Raw genomic sequence first — 12,888 nt, forward strand, 5'->3', positions numbered from 1 at the left:
CGCTCTCCCAGGACGCACAACGCATGTGCTAATCACGCGTTTGATTGGGCGCGTGGCGAGATGCACGTCATACCGGGAGATGGACACAGGGCAGGTACATATGCCAAGTATACAAAAGCTACAGCAAGCCTCATATAAAGCCTCTCTTTTTTGGACGTTCGCTCATTCTTATCATTTACTTCGCTCTAGACGCACATTTGCTCCTCAATTGAGGCCATCCCCCGTTGGAACAGCGCGCCACGTGTGAAGTCTCATTCCGTCTCGAAACATATCCAGACATTTTACAACCTCACACCATCCAATAAAAACTCCTTTGGTAGTCTCAATATTTTAAGAAAAATATGCAGCTACGATGGCCCTACCCAGAGCCGCCCAGAGTCGGAGCCTGGGGCCCAGTCACATCCAACCACAAGTAAGTTCGCGTCGAAACGGTACCTGCCAAGGCGTTCAATGTAGGAGCTTGACTGACCTAGTGTAGTTTCTGTGAAGAGGTACGCGCCATGGCGAGCAGATCTTGGATGCAAAGCTTACCGACTTCAAGGATTACAACATCACGACGTACATTGCCGAGTTTGTGAACACATTGACAAATGCAACTTACGGTATGCCTTACAACACTATGCTTGACTTGTAGAAGCCGCAGCTCAATGCTCACATGTAATATCAGTCATCTACGGTGTCCACGGCCTCCGCAGAATCCAGCGTAAACACGACAGTGGCCTTTTCTCCACGCTAACGTTCCCCTACTGGGGCCTCATTGGCGTTGGCCTCCTATCAGCCTGGTTCCACGCCACCCTGAAATACCACAGCCAGATGGGCGACGACCTAAGCATGTTCCTGGCCGTCGGCGCGATCCTGCACCAACTCCTCTGTTTCCAAGCAACGCCCGCCCAGCGCCGCACCTACACGCTCGCCATCCTCGGCACCGTGGTCCCAATCTCCATCTACCACTGCTGGGCGGACGAAATCTACGTGCACGAAATCACGTTTGCTTTCATGATCTTCCTTGTCTCACGGCAGACCAGAGCGCTCATCAAGAAGCAAGTCAAGAGCGAAGAGAGTAGGAAGAAGCTAGGTCGGATGGCTACGTTTGGCATTTCCTCGGGCTTGTTTGGCTACTTCCTTTGGAATATTGACTTTCATCTCTGCGGCTACGTCACTGCCTTCAAGCACTATATTGGGCTTCCGTGGGGCTTTCTCTTCGAGCTGCATGGCTGGTGGCATATTTTGACGGGCACTGGCGCGTATGTAGGCATGGCACTTGTCGAGTATCTGGTCACCATTGAGGAGGGTACGACAGGACGGTTGGAAGAGGGGTTCGTGTGGCCTGTCAAAGCAGTACTTAGAGATCTGGATGGCGTGGAGAGGAGGGAGGTGAAGAAAGGCCAGTAGAGGGTTATTATAGTTGAGCTGCATCGAGTATGCATATTCGTTAATGAAAATGCCAAAAAAGCCGAATTCCAATCCAAAGCCCCGTATTCAGGGCTGAAAAGTGCATTGAAATGCTTGAGAAATCTGAGCACGAGGCAACTGTAAGCTTCTATAACACGCACACAGAACGAATAGAAAGAAGTTCCGTATGAAAGCCTGAATTGATATGGTATCTTTGAACCCCTATACTCCTCGCAATGATACACAGGATCATCACAATTCCCAAGGCCTATGACGATGATACCCAGCCATACCTCTGACCTGCCAAATAATCCCTAGAACCTCGTCGTCCCGTTTCTTCTCTGCTCTGCGCATTTCTACAACAGCCCTGCATTCGTCTCTTCCCAAAACCTGTTTCTGCCCTTTCCCTAGCCGCTTATAGGAGTCTTTCGTGCATAACAGGCGACCAGGAACACGGATTAGACGAGGATCGCGACGTGAATGTTTCCGAGGGTGCCATGGACCGCGCTTCTGTGTGAGGAGAGGGGCGCAAACAAATGGCGGTCCCTAAGCCACCGGAAGTTGCGGCCTCGATTCCTCGTGCCTGATGTCTGCCGGTAGTGGTCTACTGCCAGACAAGTCCTCCTTAATATCCAGCGCGTCCGCTTGTCCATGCGACTGAGCATCCTCCCGCCACCAAGGTAGTTTCCCGTCCTTTGGCGCGAGCTTTAGTTGCCTAGAGGGCCCCACATCCTCCTGCACAAGTGGAAATCCTTCAAGCTCGGCTGGCAGTCCTTGATCCCTCCGTCTCCGCTCATAATATGCGGCTTGGGCTTCCATGTGATTCTCGACCAATAATTCCTTGGCCTCCCACTCCTCTTTGCGCTGGCGCTCCAGGTGTTCTGCTTCTGCGCGGAGCTCTTCGCCGTCTTGGGTCGCCCAGTTCAGTTGCCGGCGTAGGAGTTTGAAGAGCTCTGGCGCGGGTAGACGAAGCTCTTCAGGCGTGAAATCTACGTCGGGCGGAAACTGCACCATTATCGGCGCATTCGGACTCGCAAGATCTTGGAAGTAGGTGACATTGTTGTGGGCGTAGTCGGCGTCTGAAGGGGGCGCGGGTGGGCCTGTTGCGCTGTTGGGCGCATGAGAATGTGAGGAGGGAGAGGCGGGCGTGGAACCTTTGTCGTGAGGCTTCTTGGCGTCGAAGTTGAGGACGAGTCTCAAGCGCTGGGACTTGTTGGAGGGGTTGGAGGAGTGGTGTTTAGGGACGGGATCGGAAGGGCGGAGGGCTTCAGTTTCGTGAACGGTGCGCATGTGCTTAGCTAGAGCATCGGAACGGGTGAAGGAGCGGTCGCATTCTATTGCTGTGTTAGACGCTGGGTCAACTAAGGGACAAGGAGAAGAAGAATGTACCTGGCAATGTGCAGTAGAAGGGCTTCTCCCTCGTGTGACTCCGCATATGCGCCCTCAGCGCATAGCCACTGGCATGCGGTATGCCCTTGCGCGTACAATCGCTCCACTCGCAGCTGTACTTCTTCTGCCGCGTCCCAATATGGTCGTCATGCAGATGCTCGACTAGGTTGTCCATGTTCTGTAGATCGCCCGCCTGACAACCTTCCCACTTGCACATCGTCACCTGGTCCTGGCCAAAGTCGTCGTCTTGCGACATGCCCGGGTGGTGGTTGGGCGACGCGGGCACCGAGCCGTCGGTGTCTTCTGAAACATCCTCATCTTCGCCTGGAGGCATGATGTTGATGTGGGCTGGCGGAGACGAGGGCTGGCGCAGATTCAGGCGTGGCCGCTTGTTGGGGCGCTGGTCGAGGTCGTGGTCGTGGTCGTGGTCGTCCGGGGTGGGCTCCATGCTGTGATGGCGGCCCTTGACATCCTCGGGGAAGTCATCTGAGGCATAGTCTGAGAGATCTGAGCCTGGCGAGTCCATGATGGCAGTGGTGGGCAGGCTCGATGGCGGTAGAGGGTTGGCGCAGGGGAGGTAAGAGAGGAAGGCATGGGTCTGGTCGTGAGCTCCAGTCGCGTCCGACTGCTGGAGGAGGTGCATGGGCCACGGCGTCTTTAGCTTCCGTCGCACATTTTTGGCATTCCATGCTTACACTCCTCCGCTCTTTCTTTCGACAGCACACATTAATTTCGAGCGAATATTACATCTTCATATGGTTTGCTCGTAGAACAAAGCTCTGTGGCTTACTGGAATGCTATCTCTAGCTGCAACGCTCGTATCATGCTTCTCAGGTCGATTCTGCCTCAGACAGGCTTTATTAACAGCTACATGGCTCCCTAACTACGCTGACATATGAGGTAAGCTCTACATTTCCCCATCTCCTACCTATTCTGATGAATCAAATAAGAGTTCTGCAATTCCAACGATTTTGCTTCACGGCGACTTCGAATGCGGAGTACTCTATACACTACACTATCTCTGATTTCCGATCTTTTCAACTACATGTCCACCTGCTATTCTGCCTGCGTCGTTGCTGACATGCATTGCCAATAGATCTGCTATATGCTAGCACTATGCGAACAGCAAAGCCTGCGCAGTCTCGTGGTACCGCCCGCCTACCACTGGGAACTTGTTCAAAATCTCTTTCAGCGCCTTCATATCCTCCTCCCCAAGCTTCGCCGGCTTCACATTTTCCTCGATCTTCGCAGACGTCGTAGCGCCGGGAATTGGGATGATCGTTGGCAGGCCCTTGGTGCCGCTTTGTGCGAGTATCCAGCCGAGTGCTATCTGCGCTGGTGTGACGCCCTTCTCCTTTGCAATACCCTCAACCGCATTCAGAAGCTTGATGTTCTCGTCGAAGACATCGGGCTGGAAGCGCGGGAAGTGATGCAGTATCGAGTCAGACTCTAGGTCGCTGTGCTTCTTGTATTTGCCCGTCTAGCGTTACACCGTTAGCATGGGTTTGTTGGGCTTGACAGTGAAATGCCTACAAGAAAGCCGCGCCCCAGAGGCGAGTAGGCAATGATTGGGATACCAAGCTCTGCGCACGTCGCCGCAACGCCATTCTCGAGAATATCTGTCGCCCAGAGCGAGAATTCAACCTCAACAGCCGATATTGGGTGCACGGTATGCGCTTTGCGAATCGAAGCGGCGCTGACCTCCGAGAGACTGATGCCGCCTAGCTTGCCTGCCTTCACATAATCTGCGATATAGCGGACTGTCTCGTCAATTGGGACCTGAGGATCGACGCGCGCCTGAGAGAAGATTTGAAGTCAGCGTTGTCTCACAGCCAATGCATACATGACATTTTACTCACACATTCAAACAAATCAAGGAACTTCTTCCCATCCAGCTGCTTCAAGCACTCATCAATGCTCCTCTGCACACCTGCCTTACTGCCGTCAGGTTTCATTTGACCCGGCACAAGCCCTCCTTTAATCGAAAGCACAACTTTGTCTGCGTCGCTAGGATACTTGGTGAAGTACTCATTAAGTAAGTGTAGAGAATTGCGTTCAGGACTGCCGTAGAGTTCGCCGCCATTCCAATTGTTGGCACCGAGGGAGAGCGCAGTGTGCATAGCTTCGAAGCTCTGCTCCTGCGACGGTGGGCTTGGGCGCCACGTGAGGCCTGTTGGTGTGATATTAGTATGAGCAGACCATAATTAGTGCTAGGAGGAGTTACCCATTAGGCCGTAGCCTACTTCGCCAACATCTTTGCCTGTGAGCTTCGGCATGGTGCTTGATGTTATGGAGTTGTTGTGAAGTTCGGTAGGTTGGTGGGGCAAGGAAGAATGAACAGAATGCTCTAATGATATCATTAACTGATCACTACTCGAGATGCCTTCTACCCAAAGACTCGATGTCTTTATTTAAATAATTCTAAATAACACTCTCGGGCCCGAAACATCCACTACGACCAGTGCTCTGGCAAAAAATGAAGGAAAGCGGACTGACAACGTCATGGTCCATCGCTGCGCATATTCGGACCCTTGCTTAACTCCGCCGGCCCACTAGGGTGGCCAGCAATTCGTACAAGAGCTGGATTGAAGGATGCGGGCCAAATATTCATCCGCTTTGTATGCTGTTGACGGAGATAGGACAAGGCATGTATATGGTTGGGGCTGCTTAGTACTTGGTGTTAATTGCATTGTGATAAATATGGGTTAACTAGATTGAGCTGGGGCGAGCGTGAACGGTTATGGAAAGCTATGGTCGGAGAAAGCGTAGTCAAATATGAGAAGTACCTGCACGTACAATCTGTTACGGATTGCGATGGAAACACTAGCCGGCGGCGAAGCATGTGGATTTACCAAATGAAATTCTGCTACAGTAATATACATCGCTGCCCCAACCCAGTGCCTGATCATATGTAGCTTGTACTCCGGCTATATTTAGTCCGCGCATACAGCTGTCAATCCACCAGGATCCAGCCAGTCATCCCTGCGATCATAACTTTTGAGATCGCAGCGTCCATTGCCTCAGTCGCGGACCAAATGACACCAAGTATCAAATAAGCCATTGCTATCCGGCAATCAAGACTGCTCTAGCGACCCTTCCTCTTGTCTGCCTCGCTGTTCTTGAACGGGAACCCACTGGTTCGCTTGTCCGCACCCGTCTTCCTGCTGATCCTGCCATCGCTGCTCGCAAACAGAATGCACCAGAGCGCAACCGCGCTAAGGAAGCCTGAGCCGATCGTTCCCAAACCGAAAGAGATGACGCCAGTCTCAGTCCACATGCCGTAGCCATAGAAGGCGTAGGCAGCGTGGAAGATGGCAGTTATGGTGAGCGTTGGGAGGGCATAAGGCGCTTTCGGATCAGCCGCTGATGTTGTCGCTCCTAGAATTCTGGTCAGCCATTGTGTGCGGTATGCTAGGCTGAGTGTTTACCTTCAGATAAGCGACTGGACAGCGGGACCGACCCCGTGAGCAAGACGGTCAATATGCCTAGCGTGAGGAGCGTGAACCCGAGCGTGCGGGAAAAGTAGACCTCGAGAGCTGTATAGACCATTAGTCTCTACAAGCGATCTAAAATGCGCTATAGCTATACGTACTGGTTGCCTCGCGGACTTCTGGGGAGAGCAAAGCGACAATCATCGTCGGCGATGCGACGAGAGGGGCGGCTTGCGTAGCTGCATCATGGTCAGCACTTTCGAAGCCTCAGCCAAGATACGGGAGCTTACCGAGCCATGCGGCAGTGCCGTAGCTGTAGAAGTAGTAAACCTGTTCACATCGTCAGCTTCCTCTGGTGCTCGTTGCAGCTCACGCGAAGGGTAACGCACATCCATCTTGATGGGAGCTTCAGAAGGGGTCAATTGATGTTTAGAGTGGCCGATGAAGAGTAATAAGCTCGTTTTGTGTTTGATGGAAAAAGGAGCAGAGACTCTGGGTGGTTGGTGGGCTGTGAACTGAGGTGGTACCTGGAATATGTCCGTAAGGGCTACATACGTCATCCATGGCGATCAGGAAAGTGCGGCATGCCAACTCGCCTAATTTGGAAGGCTCCAGCTCATGTCTAACCTGCTTGCGAGCAATGTTTCTGAATTGGTCCGCGGGAGGGCTTGAGCCGCACTGCCACCTTGGATTTGGGGCGTTCTCTAGTGAGATGAGGTAGGCATGACGGTCCAGTAGGCCACTCGGTGCAGTCGCAAGAGCTCGACATGCGAACATGCCCTAATGAGCTATAACAACACCTTTCAAGCAATTGAGAGGCGTGTATGTGCGCTATCAGTTTTGTTTCGATTAGCTCAGGACCTGTAAACATTTGTTCCAGGAAGCATAAAGTCCCGAGACGAGCTACATCACCCTGTCATAAGCGGCTTACGTCTGAGACCAAAGTTGATGGATTATCGAGGCACAAAGCAAACCTATATCCGCAAATCGCTACATACAATACAACAAAGGGTATCCGTTTTTATCCATTTCTCATGTCCCATGAGCCTTGGGGCGAGTATCTATAATCCATTCTTCGCTCCCTGCGTCCGACAGACCATTTACCCTGGTGTCCCTCTCACTATGCGGTGTCATATTACCCGAATCTTCTTCCTCAACGGTGACGACCTGCTGCACTCCAATCGCGTTTGCAGGGACGCTCGAATCAGCCGCAAGCTTGCCGCTTGAACTCGCCCATGCGAAGTTCCTGTGCTCCTTGCCCTCGGGCTTGTTGATCGCGTCGATGGAGACGTCCTCGATCCTCCGGTCGCGAGACTTGCTGGAGAGGTCTGAAAGTGGCTTGAAAGCAAAGGACTCGTTTCTAGTCGATCGACCGGTTCGCCCATATGTTGGTCGTGTGCCACCGCTTCTCGTTTTGTAGGAGCTTCCGAAAAGAGCGGGAAACATTACTGCCATGACGGGCTTTACACCAGAGAGACTGCCGCAGATGATCCCCATGTTCATTTCGAGGATCATGGCGCACCAGATAAGGGAAGCGGTCCCTTGTCTTTGAGTGAGTGGTGCTCTATAAAGCGACTATGGGGACTTACAGCTGAGGTCAGACGATTCAAAGTACATCTCAAGAAAGTACATCCTGAGAACACCTGCGATGCAAACAAGGAGACCGATGGAGAAGAGGAAGATGAGACCAAGCCGCTGCTTGATAGGCAATTGCAGACTCCACAAAGGTTTTGCAGGCCACCTGAAATGTTAGCCCAGCTTACCCAATTTCTCCCCACGGCACTCACAAATAGATGACAAAGTCGCTAAAGCTGTTCAATGCGGCAATAACGACAAATGAAAGTCGCATGTTGATGCATTTTTGCTTAACATCGCTATTCCAAAAGCCACGGATAGGTTGGCATCTGCACCTGTTAAATCAAGTATCGTAATCGAACAAACCCATACTCACTGAAATAGAGATAGAAAGAAGCATGCTACTGTGTACATAGTCACAAAGGTAACCATGCTGTAGCAGAATATCTTGTTCGAACGATTGGGAAACAATCGCAGGTATGTCAAACACAAGGAGATCTTGGTTAATGAACATGCCAATGGAAATAGGATATCGGCCGCGTAGCTTATCTTGAATATGTCAGCCTGGTTCTAAATACGGAGTGACAGCCGCAGTGTTCAAGTCGCACTTTGCACACACCTTCGCGTATGGGGTGTGCCATTCCGGCTTCTGGTCCCAAATATGCAGTCCGAGTCCGAGATTGAGGCATACCAATGGGAAAATTGATACGGGAATGGCGAACATCTGGGAAGACGATCAGTCGTGCTAAAGGCAAATGAGTGAGATTGATGACCTGCCATTGCAATCAACATGAGAAGATCATCCCAGCCCAAAATCTGTCTCAACAACCCTTTTCCATAATATCTGACGATGAGGACTACGATAGTGAAGTAGTCAGCCGCTGATTATGGAGATAGAGCTCATTTGAGTGACAGCCTATCAGGACTCTAGAGGGCGTAGAGGATAACTGACAGATGATTGCCAGACTCACTGTCGGCACCGTGAGTCCAATCACGAGCCCATGGCGGTTTTCAGGGTTCGCAAAATTAGGTTGAGGCCAGTGTGCCTTCTCGTCAGGCGTTGCCGCCGCCATATTGACGTCCCTGGATAGGGTCGCAGGCCGTCTAGATGTTGTACAGCTAAGAGGTTTGGTATTGCTGGCTATTCTGAGGTAGTGAAGATGGGCGGAGAAAAGTTCCGGTTCAAGGGCAAGACCCACTGGGGGCTACTCCATATTACGGTAGAAGCACTCTCAATGTAAACGGGGAAGGTTAGCTTCCGAGTAGGGTTCTTCCCGCCTTTCGCTCTACCATGGTGTACTTCGACGCGTTCATTGGACACTGAACATCATCGCGCGTTCGCCATCCCGAGTCGCAGGGGATTTGACGAGATTGCGGAGATTCAGATGCTGTAGGCGTCCCAGCTGACGGGGCCAAGACAGGGTGTATGAAATCTTGTTGCTCGCGGAAGTCTCAAGACGATCCGATTGATGCACGAGACTAGCGCTTAAGCCACCCCATGGGGAATGAGGCAAACTGCAAGCGAAGTTGACTCAAGAAGCGGCACAGACCGTTGCAAATACCGTCTACGGCCTTGGGCCTATAGCTCCGTTGGTCAAACTCTTGACTCCTAGTAGCTACTGAGTGGAAACTTGTGAGTGTTATGGACGGCCCATAGAGGTGCCACCAAAAAGTCTCAATCGCCAAAATCAAACAAGGAAGTTCAAGCGACGGCTCAACGCTCGGCCTGATATCAATTGGTCCTCTCCATAATTAAAGCATTAATAAAATGCCGCATACAAACGTCCTCAATTCGACGCCGGACAATTTCGAAGGGAGGTTGTATCCCGGGGAAGCTAGTAAGTTGGACGCCTTGAAATCCTCCCATGTATGGGCTTATGTCAAATGACTCGAGAAAGGGGAAATACTGGGGATGCTTGAAGACTCAGAGGAGCTGCGATCCTTGTGTGTTAGAGGCACATACCAGTAAATGGGCGCGCCCAGGAACTTTATATCCGCTCTAACCTGAAGCCACCAGGAGCCCCACCCCTTGAGACTCGTATTCCCCCCTGAACAGTGCGGAAATATATGTACGCCATTCGCAGATCGGTGATGATCGTCCAATGGTAGGTTGTTGTGGAGGTAGTCTGGAGCGTTGGGTCTGAACTTCCGGAAGTCGTTAAGCGACCCGCACTTGCCTACACACTTCAGCTACCCGCCACATAACAGCTCATTTCGCCAACCTCTCAAACCACTCGTCATACTCTATTGAACTAAGCTTACCATCTTAACTTTTCCGTATCTGTCGGCAAGAAGCAAAGTCTGATGAAGCCTATGACAGTATAATGTAACAAGTCTGTAGCTTCAATTAGGAAATTAATAGACGGTAACATACACCAAGAACGACCGAGCTGAAGGCTCGGCTAGCTAATACGTGAAACTATAACTAATGATCAGCCCCCCATGATTCAAGGATAGGCTGATACATGCATGATACTGCAGCCACCTCAACCCACCATCATGCACCTGGAAGCCCTTCATGTGGGTCTCATAGAACTTTGCCTCTCTTCTTTCGGTGCGCCCACCATCTTCTACTGACATCATACGCGATCCGACTCCAGCTCCTCGTAATGATCTTGCCTTCAAAAGTTCCACTGAAGAAACTGAAAAGAAACAGCAAGCCCAATGACAAACCGAAAACGATCGCAAACGCCCACCAATAACTCCTGATTTCAAATTCTGTATTCTTGAACTGGATGCTGAAGTAACCCGTCATTAACGTAACAGGAGTGAACAAGATTGTAATTTTGGCGAGTAAGAGGGTAACCCATGTTAGTCGCTCGACGCTGAAGGACTCTTTGATCGCGATGAGATTGAAGTTCATCATGACAAGGGAATCCTTCTGGTCTAGGCATTCCTGGATCTCGCTCAGGGCGTAGAGGAGGATGCGATCTTTGAGTCTTTCGAACCGGACACGTGCAGCTGAACTGAGGGAGACGCCAAGTAAGCTGTCGGCTTCCGGCATTGTAGGGCCCTGCGAACCGACACCAGGGATCGAAGATGCCAGCGATTGGTCACTGGCCATTATGTGTGAGTTCTTGAGCGAAGCAAGTGTAGCTTCTTGTTTCTTGAGCACGCGCTCGATGATGAGCTCGTAGCTCTGATAGACACGCTTGAGGACAGCTAACTGGCAGCCGATGTGATGAAGCTGATCGACGTGAGTGAGATTTGCCTTTACGAGCATCTCCTGTCGCTGTGCGGAAGTCAGCGTTTTCTCCTGTCGACAAGATAGTCATGCAACTCACTAAACGATCTAGCTCTGCGGCATACCCATGTTGGCGACGTGAGATGAGATTGAAGGTGGTCCCCCAATCCTCAAAGAGGTAGTAGAAAAGAAGGCCCGGAGCATCTGTAGGGCGGTGCGCAGTTTCTTCGTCGCTGTTACCGACTCGTTGGCGAATGGGCAACTGTTGGAGAGCGGCATCGCCCAGTGGCGTTGGTGCCTTCGTTAATTGCCTAAAGACGTTCACTAGGTTTCTTCGTGTAGTGTACAGCGTCTTCAAATCCTGTGCTCGCAGATCGTCGTTGAATGGGAAAGGATCTTCTGAAATCGAGATGACCGTTTTGTCTTCGCATAGCAGAAGCCAGTTCCTGTAAAGATACGAGGTTAGTACACCTTTCACCTGTGACTCGAACATTAAATTTTATACCAGACGCGCTTGCCATGAGGCATGTCCTGACTTCTATCTGCATCCTCTGGTCCCTCGTCTACTTGCTTAGTGCGTACGTTGTGCAATGAGTTATAGCCGATGGACACGACTATGCGTTATTAGTACATGTCAAGTTACGTCGAGGTCCGACTTACATCTTCGACCCCAATCCACGGTCGACCAATGCCATACATCGTCAACCAACTGGTAATGGTTGAGATCGCGTACCATCTCAAGCTGCGTGGAGTGCATCATCTCCGACATCCCGATACTCTCCTCTGAATCCAGAGAGGCTTGATTCGCCTCCCTGGCCCTGGCTTTGATAGACTCTGACTTGTTCGACTTGTGTGAGAGACGAGATCTCAGCGTTGAAGAGCTCTTTTTCTTATGCAACGATTGAGATCGCGGCGGCACGGGGTCACTTCGCATCGTTCCTAACAAACGCGGCGTGAAGTCGAAGTGACGGGCTAGGGTGCGGATTAGATCCTTTTGATTATAAGGCAACCAGATGTTGATCCATCGAGTGTGCAAATGCTGTGGCCTCGGTGACGAAAGCAACCTTGAGTACGAACGTGCATCGAGATCAAAAGCACAGTAGGCATCGTCTTCGCCAAAGTCCAGACAGAAGTTGCTGCTCCTGGGGTTCCGTGTCTGTCGGTCAAACTGGTCAAAGTTGCGATCAAGATCGAAGTTGCGGAAGCAGTGTTGAACATTCTCGTCGCCTAAATCATGGTAGTATGTCGGGAGGTCCTCTGGAGCTGAGGCGGGTCGGAAAGGACCTGCCATAGCTAGGACAATTATGTTGGAGAAGTTGGTGCATTAGTAGCGTTTGGTATGTTGACGGGTTAGCAACGATTTTGTTTAACAGTGGCCCTTAGGCATAAGTGCCGGTGATGCGAACCCGTGCGGTGGCCATCAATAGCTATGTGTCGTATGTGCACATGTGGCTGGTCACGCGTCCCTTATTAGTCGCGTTCAGGCAGAAGGTCTCACTTGCTAGTATTTCCGAACACGCTCGCAGATGGCTGTGCAGTGTTGTGACTCTAACTACCATGTCATAGGGTGGCGAAGGGAGAAAAAGAAGAGCTGCAGCAAGTGAAGCGTGAGGTTCGTCCAGCCTGGAGCAAGGTGCAGAAGGATTGTCCCGTGGCTTACCAACTTGCCTAATTGGGCAAGTATCACAATTCTGTCTCCAAAACCATACCACGAGATAATTTTGTAGAGGGGACATGGAAAAAATTGCGTTTTCTCGTAAGATGAAGATGCGACTCTCTCGGTAGAGTCCCTGGTGGAGTGTACGACACGACCTGTGCTGTTTATTCAGCCGCAGCGTATGCGCAGAAGCCACCCCGGCACATCTCTCCAAATGTAAGCCCGCAGTAATCCACACCAACCACCCTTATGCCCAATAT

General features: G+C 51.3%; 6 protein-coding genes across 6 annotated transcripts; 1 reads left to right on the forward strand and 5 right to left on the reverse strand.

The window, feature by feature from the left end:
- Positions 1–341: 341 nt before the first annotated feature.
- Positions 342–1,392, forward strand: K460DRAFT_294988 (alkaline ceramidase-like protein; the record flags this gene model as incomplete). Its single annotated transcript, XM_040929525.1, has 4 exons — positions 342–412; positions 479–491; positions 542–602; positions 668–1,392. The coding sequence occupies 4 exons, from the start codon at positions 342–344 to the stop codon at positions 1,390–1,392; spliced, it is 870 nt and encodes a 289-aa protein (XP_040783520.1).
- A 546-nt stretch (positions 1,393–1,938) lies between these two features.
- K460DRAFT_380717 (uncharacterized protein) lies at positions 1,939–3,307 on the reverse strand (the record flags this gene model as incomplete). Its single annotated transcript, XM_040935284.1, has 2 exons — positions 1,939–2,726; positions 2,782–3,307. 2 exons carry the CDS (start codon positions 3,305–3,307, stop codon positions 1,939–1,941), a joined length of 1,314 nt encoding a protein of 437 aa, XP_040783521.1.
- A 466-nt stretch (positions 3,308–3,773) lies between these two features.
- Positions 3,774–5,259, reverse strand: K460DRAFT_370939 (Aldo/keto reductase). The gene is made up of 4 exons (XM_040934250.1): positions 5,006–5,259; positions 4,641–4,951; positions 4,315–4,578; positions 3,774–4,261 (listed from the first exon to the last, which is right to left on the reverse strand). Exons 1-4 carry the CDS (start codon positions 5,055–5,057, stop codon positions 3,896–3,898), a joined length of 993 nt encoding a protein of 330 aa, XP_040783522.1. The 5' UTR covers positions 5,058–5,259; the 3' UTR covers positions 3,774–3,895.
- A 239-nt stretch (positions 5,260–5,498) lies between these two features.
- On the reverse strand, positions 5,499–6,704 carry K460DRAFT_370940 (uncharacterized protein). The gene is made up of 5 exons (XM_040934251.1): positions 6,602–6,704; positions 6,503–6,542; positions 6,374–6,451; positions 6,210–6,317; positions 5,499–6,159 (listed from the first exon to the last, which is right to left on the reverse strand). The coding sequence occupies exons 1-5, from the start codon at positions 6,605–6,607 to the stop codon at positions 5,867–5,869; spliced, it is 525 nt and encodes a 174-aa protein (XP_040783523.1). The 5' UTR covers positions 6,608–6,704; the 3' UTR covers positions 5,499–5,866.
- Positions 6,705–7,227: 523 nt separating this feature from the next.
- Positions 7,228–8,860, reverse strand: K460DRAFT_321640 (uncharacterized protein; the record flags this gene model as incomplete). The annotated part of the gene is made up of 6 exons (XM_040930487.1): positions 7,228–7,753; positions 7,802–7,953; positions 8,000–8,116; positions 8,164–8,336; positions 8,407–8,511; positions 8,759–8,860. The coding sequence occupies 6 exons, from the start codon at positions 8,858–8,860 to the stop codon at positions 7,245–7,247; spliced, it is 1,158 nt and encodes a 385-aa protein (XP_040783524.1). The 3' UTR covers positions 7,228–7,244.
- Positions 8,861–10,123: 1,263 nt separating this feature from the next.
- K460DRAFT_321643 (uncharacterized protein) lies at positions 10,124–12,703 on the reverse strand. The gene is made up of 4 exons (XM_040930488.1): positions 11,632–12,703; positions 11,477–11,585; positions 11,072–11,417; positions 10,124–11,019 (listed from the first exon to the last, which is right to left on the reverse strand). Exons 1-4 carry the CDS (start codon positions 12,260–12,262, stop codon positions 10,315–10,317), a joined length of 1,791 nt encoding a protein of 596 aa, XP_040783525.1. The 5' UTR covers positions 12,263–12,703; the 3' UTR covers positions 10,124–10,314.
- Positions 12,704–12,888: the final 185 nt, after the last annotated feature.

The sequence above is a fragment of the Cucurbitaria berberidis genome (assembly GCF_010015615.1).
Source record: "Cucurbitaria berberidis CBS 394.84 unplaced genomic scaffold K460scaffold_6, whole genome shotgun sequence".
Taxonomy (NCBI): Eukaryota; Fungi; Ascomycota; class Dothideomycetes; order Pleosporales; family Cucurbitariaceae; genus Cucurbitaria; species Cucurbitaria berberidis.

What these genes read in the sequence shown, in the direction of transcription:
- K460DRAFT_370939 (XM_040934250.1), bottom strand. Translation starts at nt 5,057, where the DNA reads ATGCCGAAGCTCACAGGCAAAGATGTTGGCGAAGTAGGCTACGGCCTA. An exon ending in AGTAGGCTACGGCCTAATGG is followed by an intron (nt 4,952 to 5,005) that starts GTAACTCCTCCT and finishes TCACACCAACAG; the next exon opens with GCCTCACGTGGCGCCCAAGC. An exon ending in CTCTGGGGCGCGGCTTTCTT is followed by an intron (nt 4,262 to 4,314) that starts GTAGGCATTTCA and finishes GTGTAACGCTAG; the next exon opens with ACGGGCAAATACAAGAAGCA.
- K460DRAFT_370940 (XM_040934251.1), bottom strand. An exon ending in CGGCACTGCCGCATGGCTCG is followed by an intron (nt 6,452 to 6,502) that starts GTAAGCTCCCGT and finishes ACCATGATGCAG; the next exon opens with CTACGCAAGCCGCCCCTCTC. An exon ending in AGAAGTCCGCGAGGCAACCA is followed by an intron (nt 6,318 to 6,373) that starts GTACGTATAGCT and finishes TGGTCTATACAG; the next exon opens with CTCTCGAGGTCTACTTTTCC.
- K460DRAFT_321643 (XM_040930488.1), bottom strand. Translation starts at nt 12,262, where the DNA reads ATGGCAGGTCCTTTCCGACCCGCCTCAGCTCCAGAGGACCTCCCGACA. An exon ending in CGTGGATTGGGGTCGAAGAT is followed by an intron (nt 11,586 to 11,631) that starts GTAAGTCGGACC and finishes AATAACGCATAG; the next exon opens with TCGTGTCCATCGGCTATAAC. An exon ending in CCGCAGAGCTAGATCGTTTA is followed by an intron (nt 11,020 to 11,071) that starts GTGAGTTGCATG and finishes ACTTCCGCACAG; the next exon opens with CGACAGGAGATGCTCGTAAA.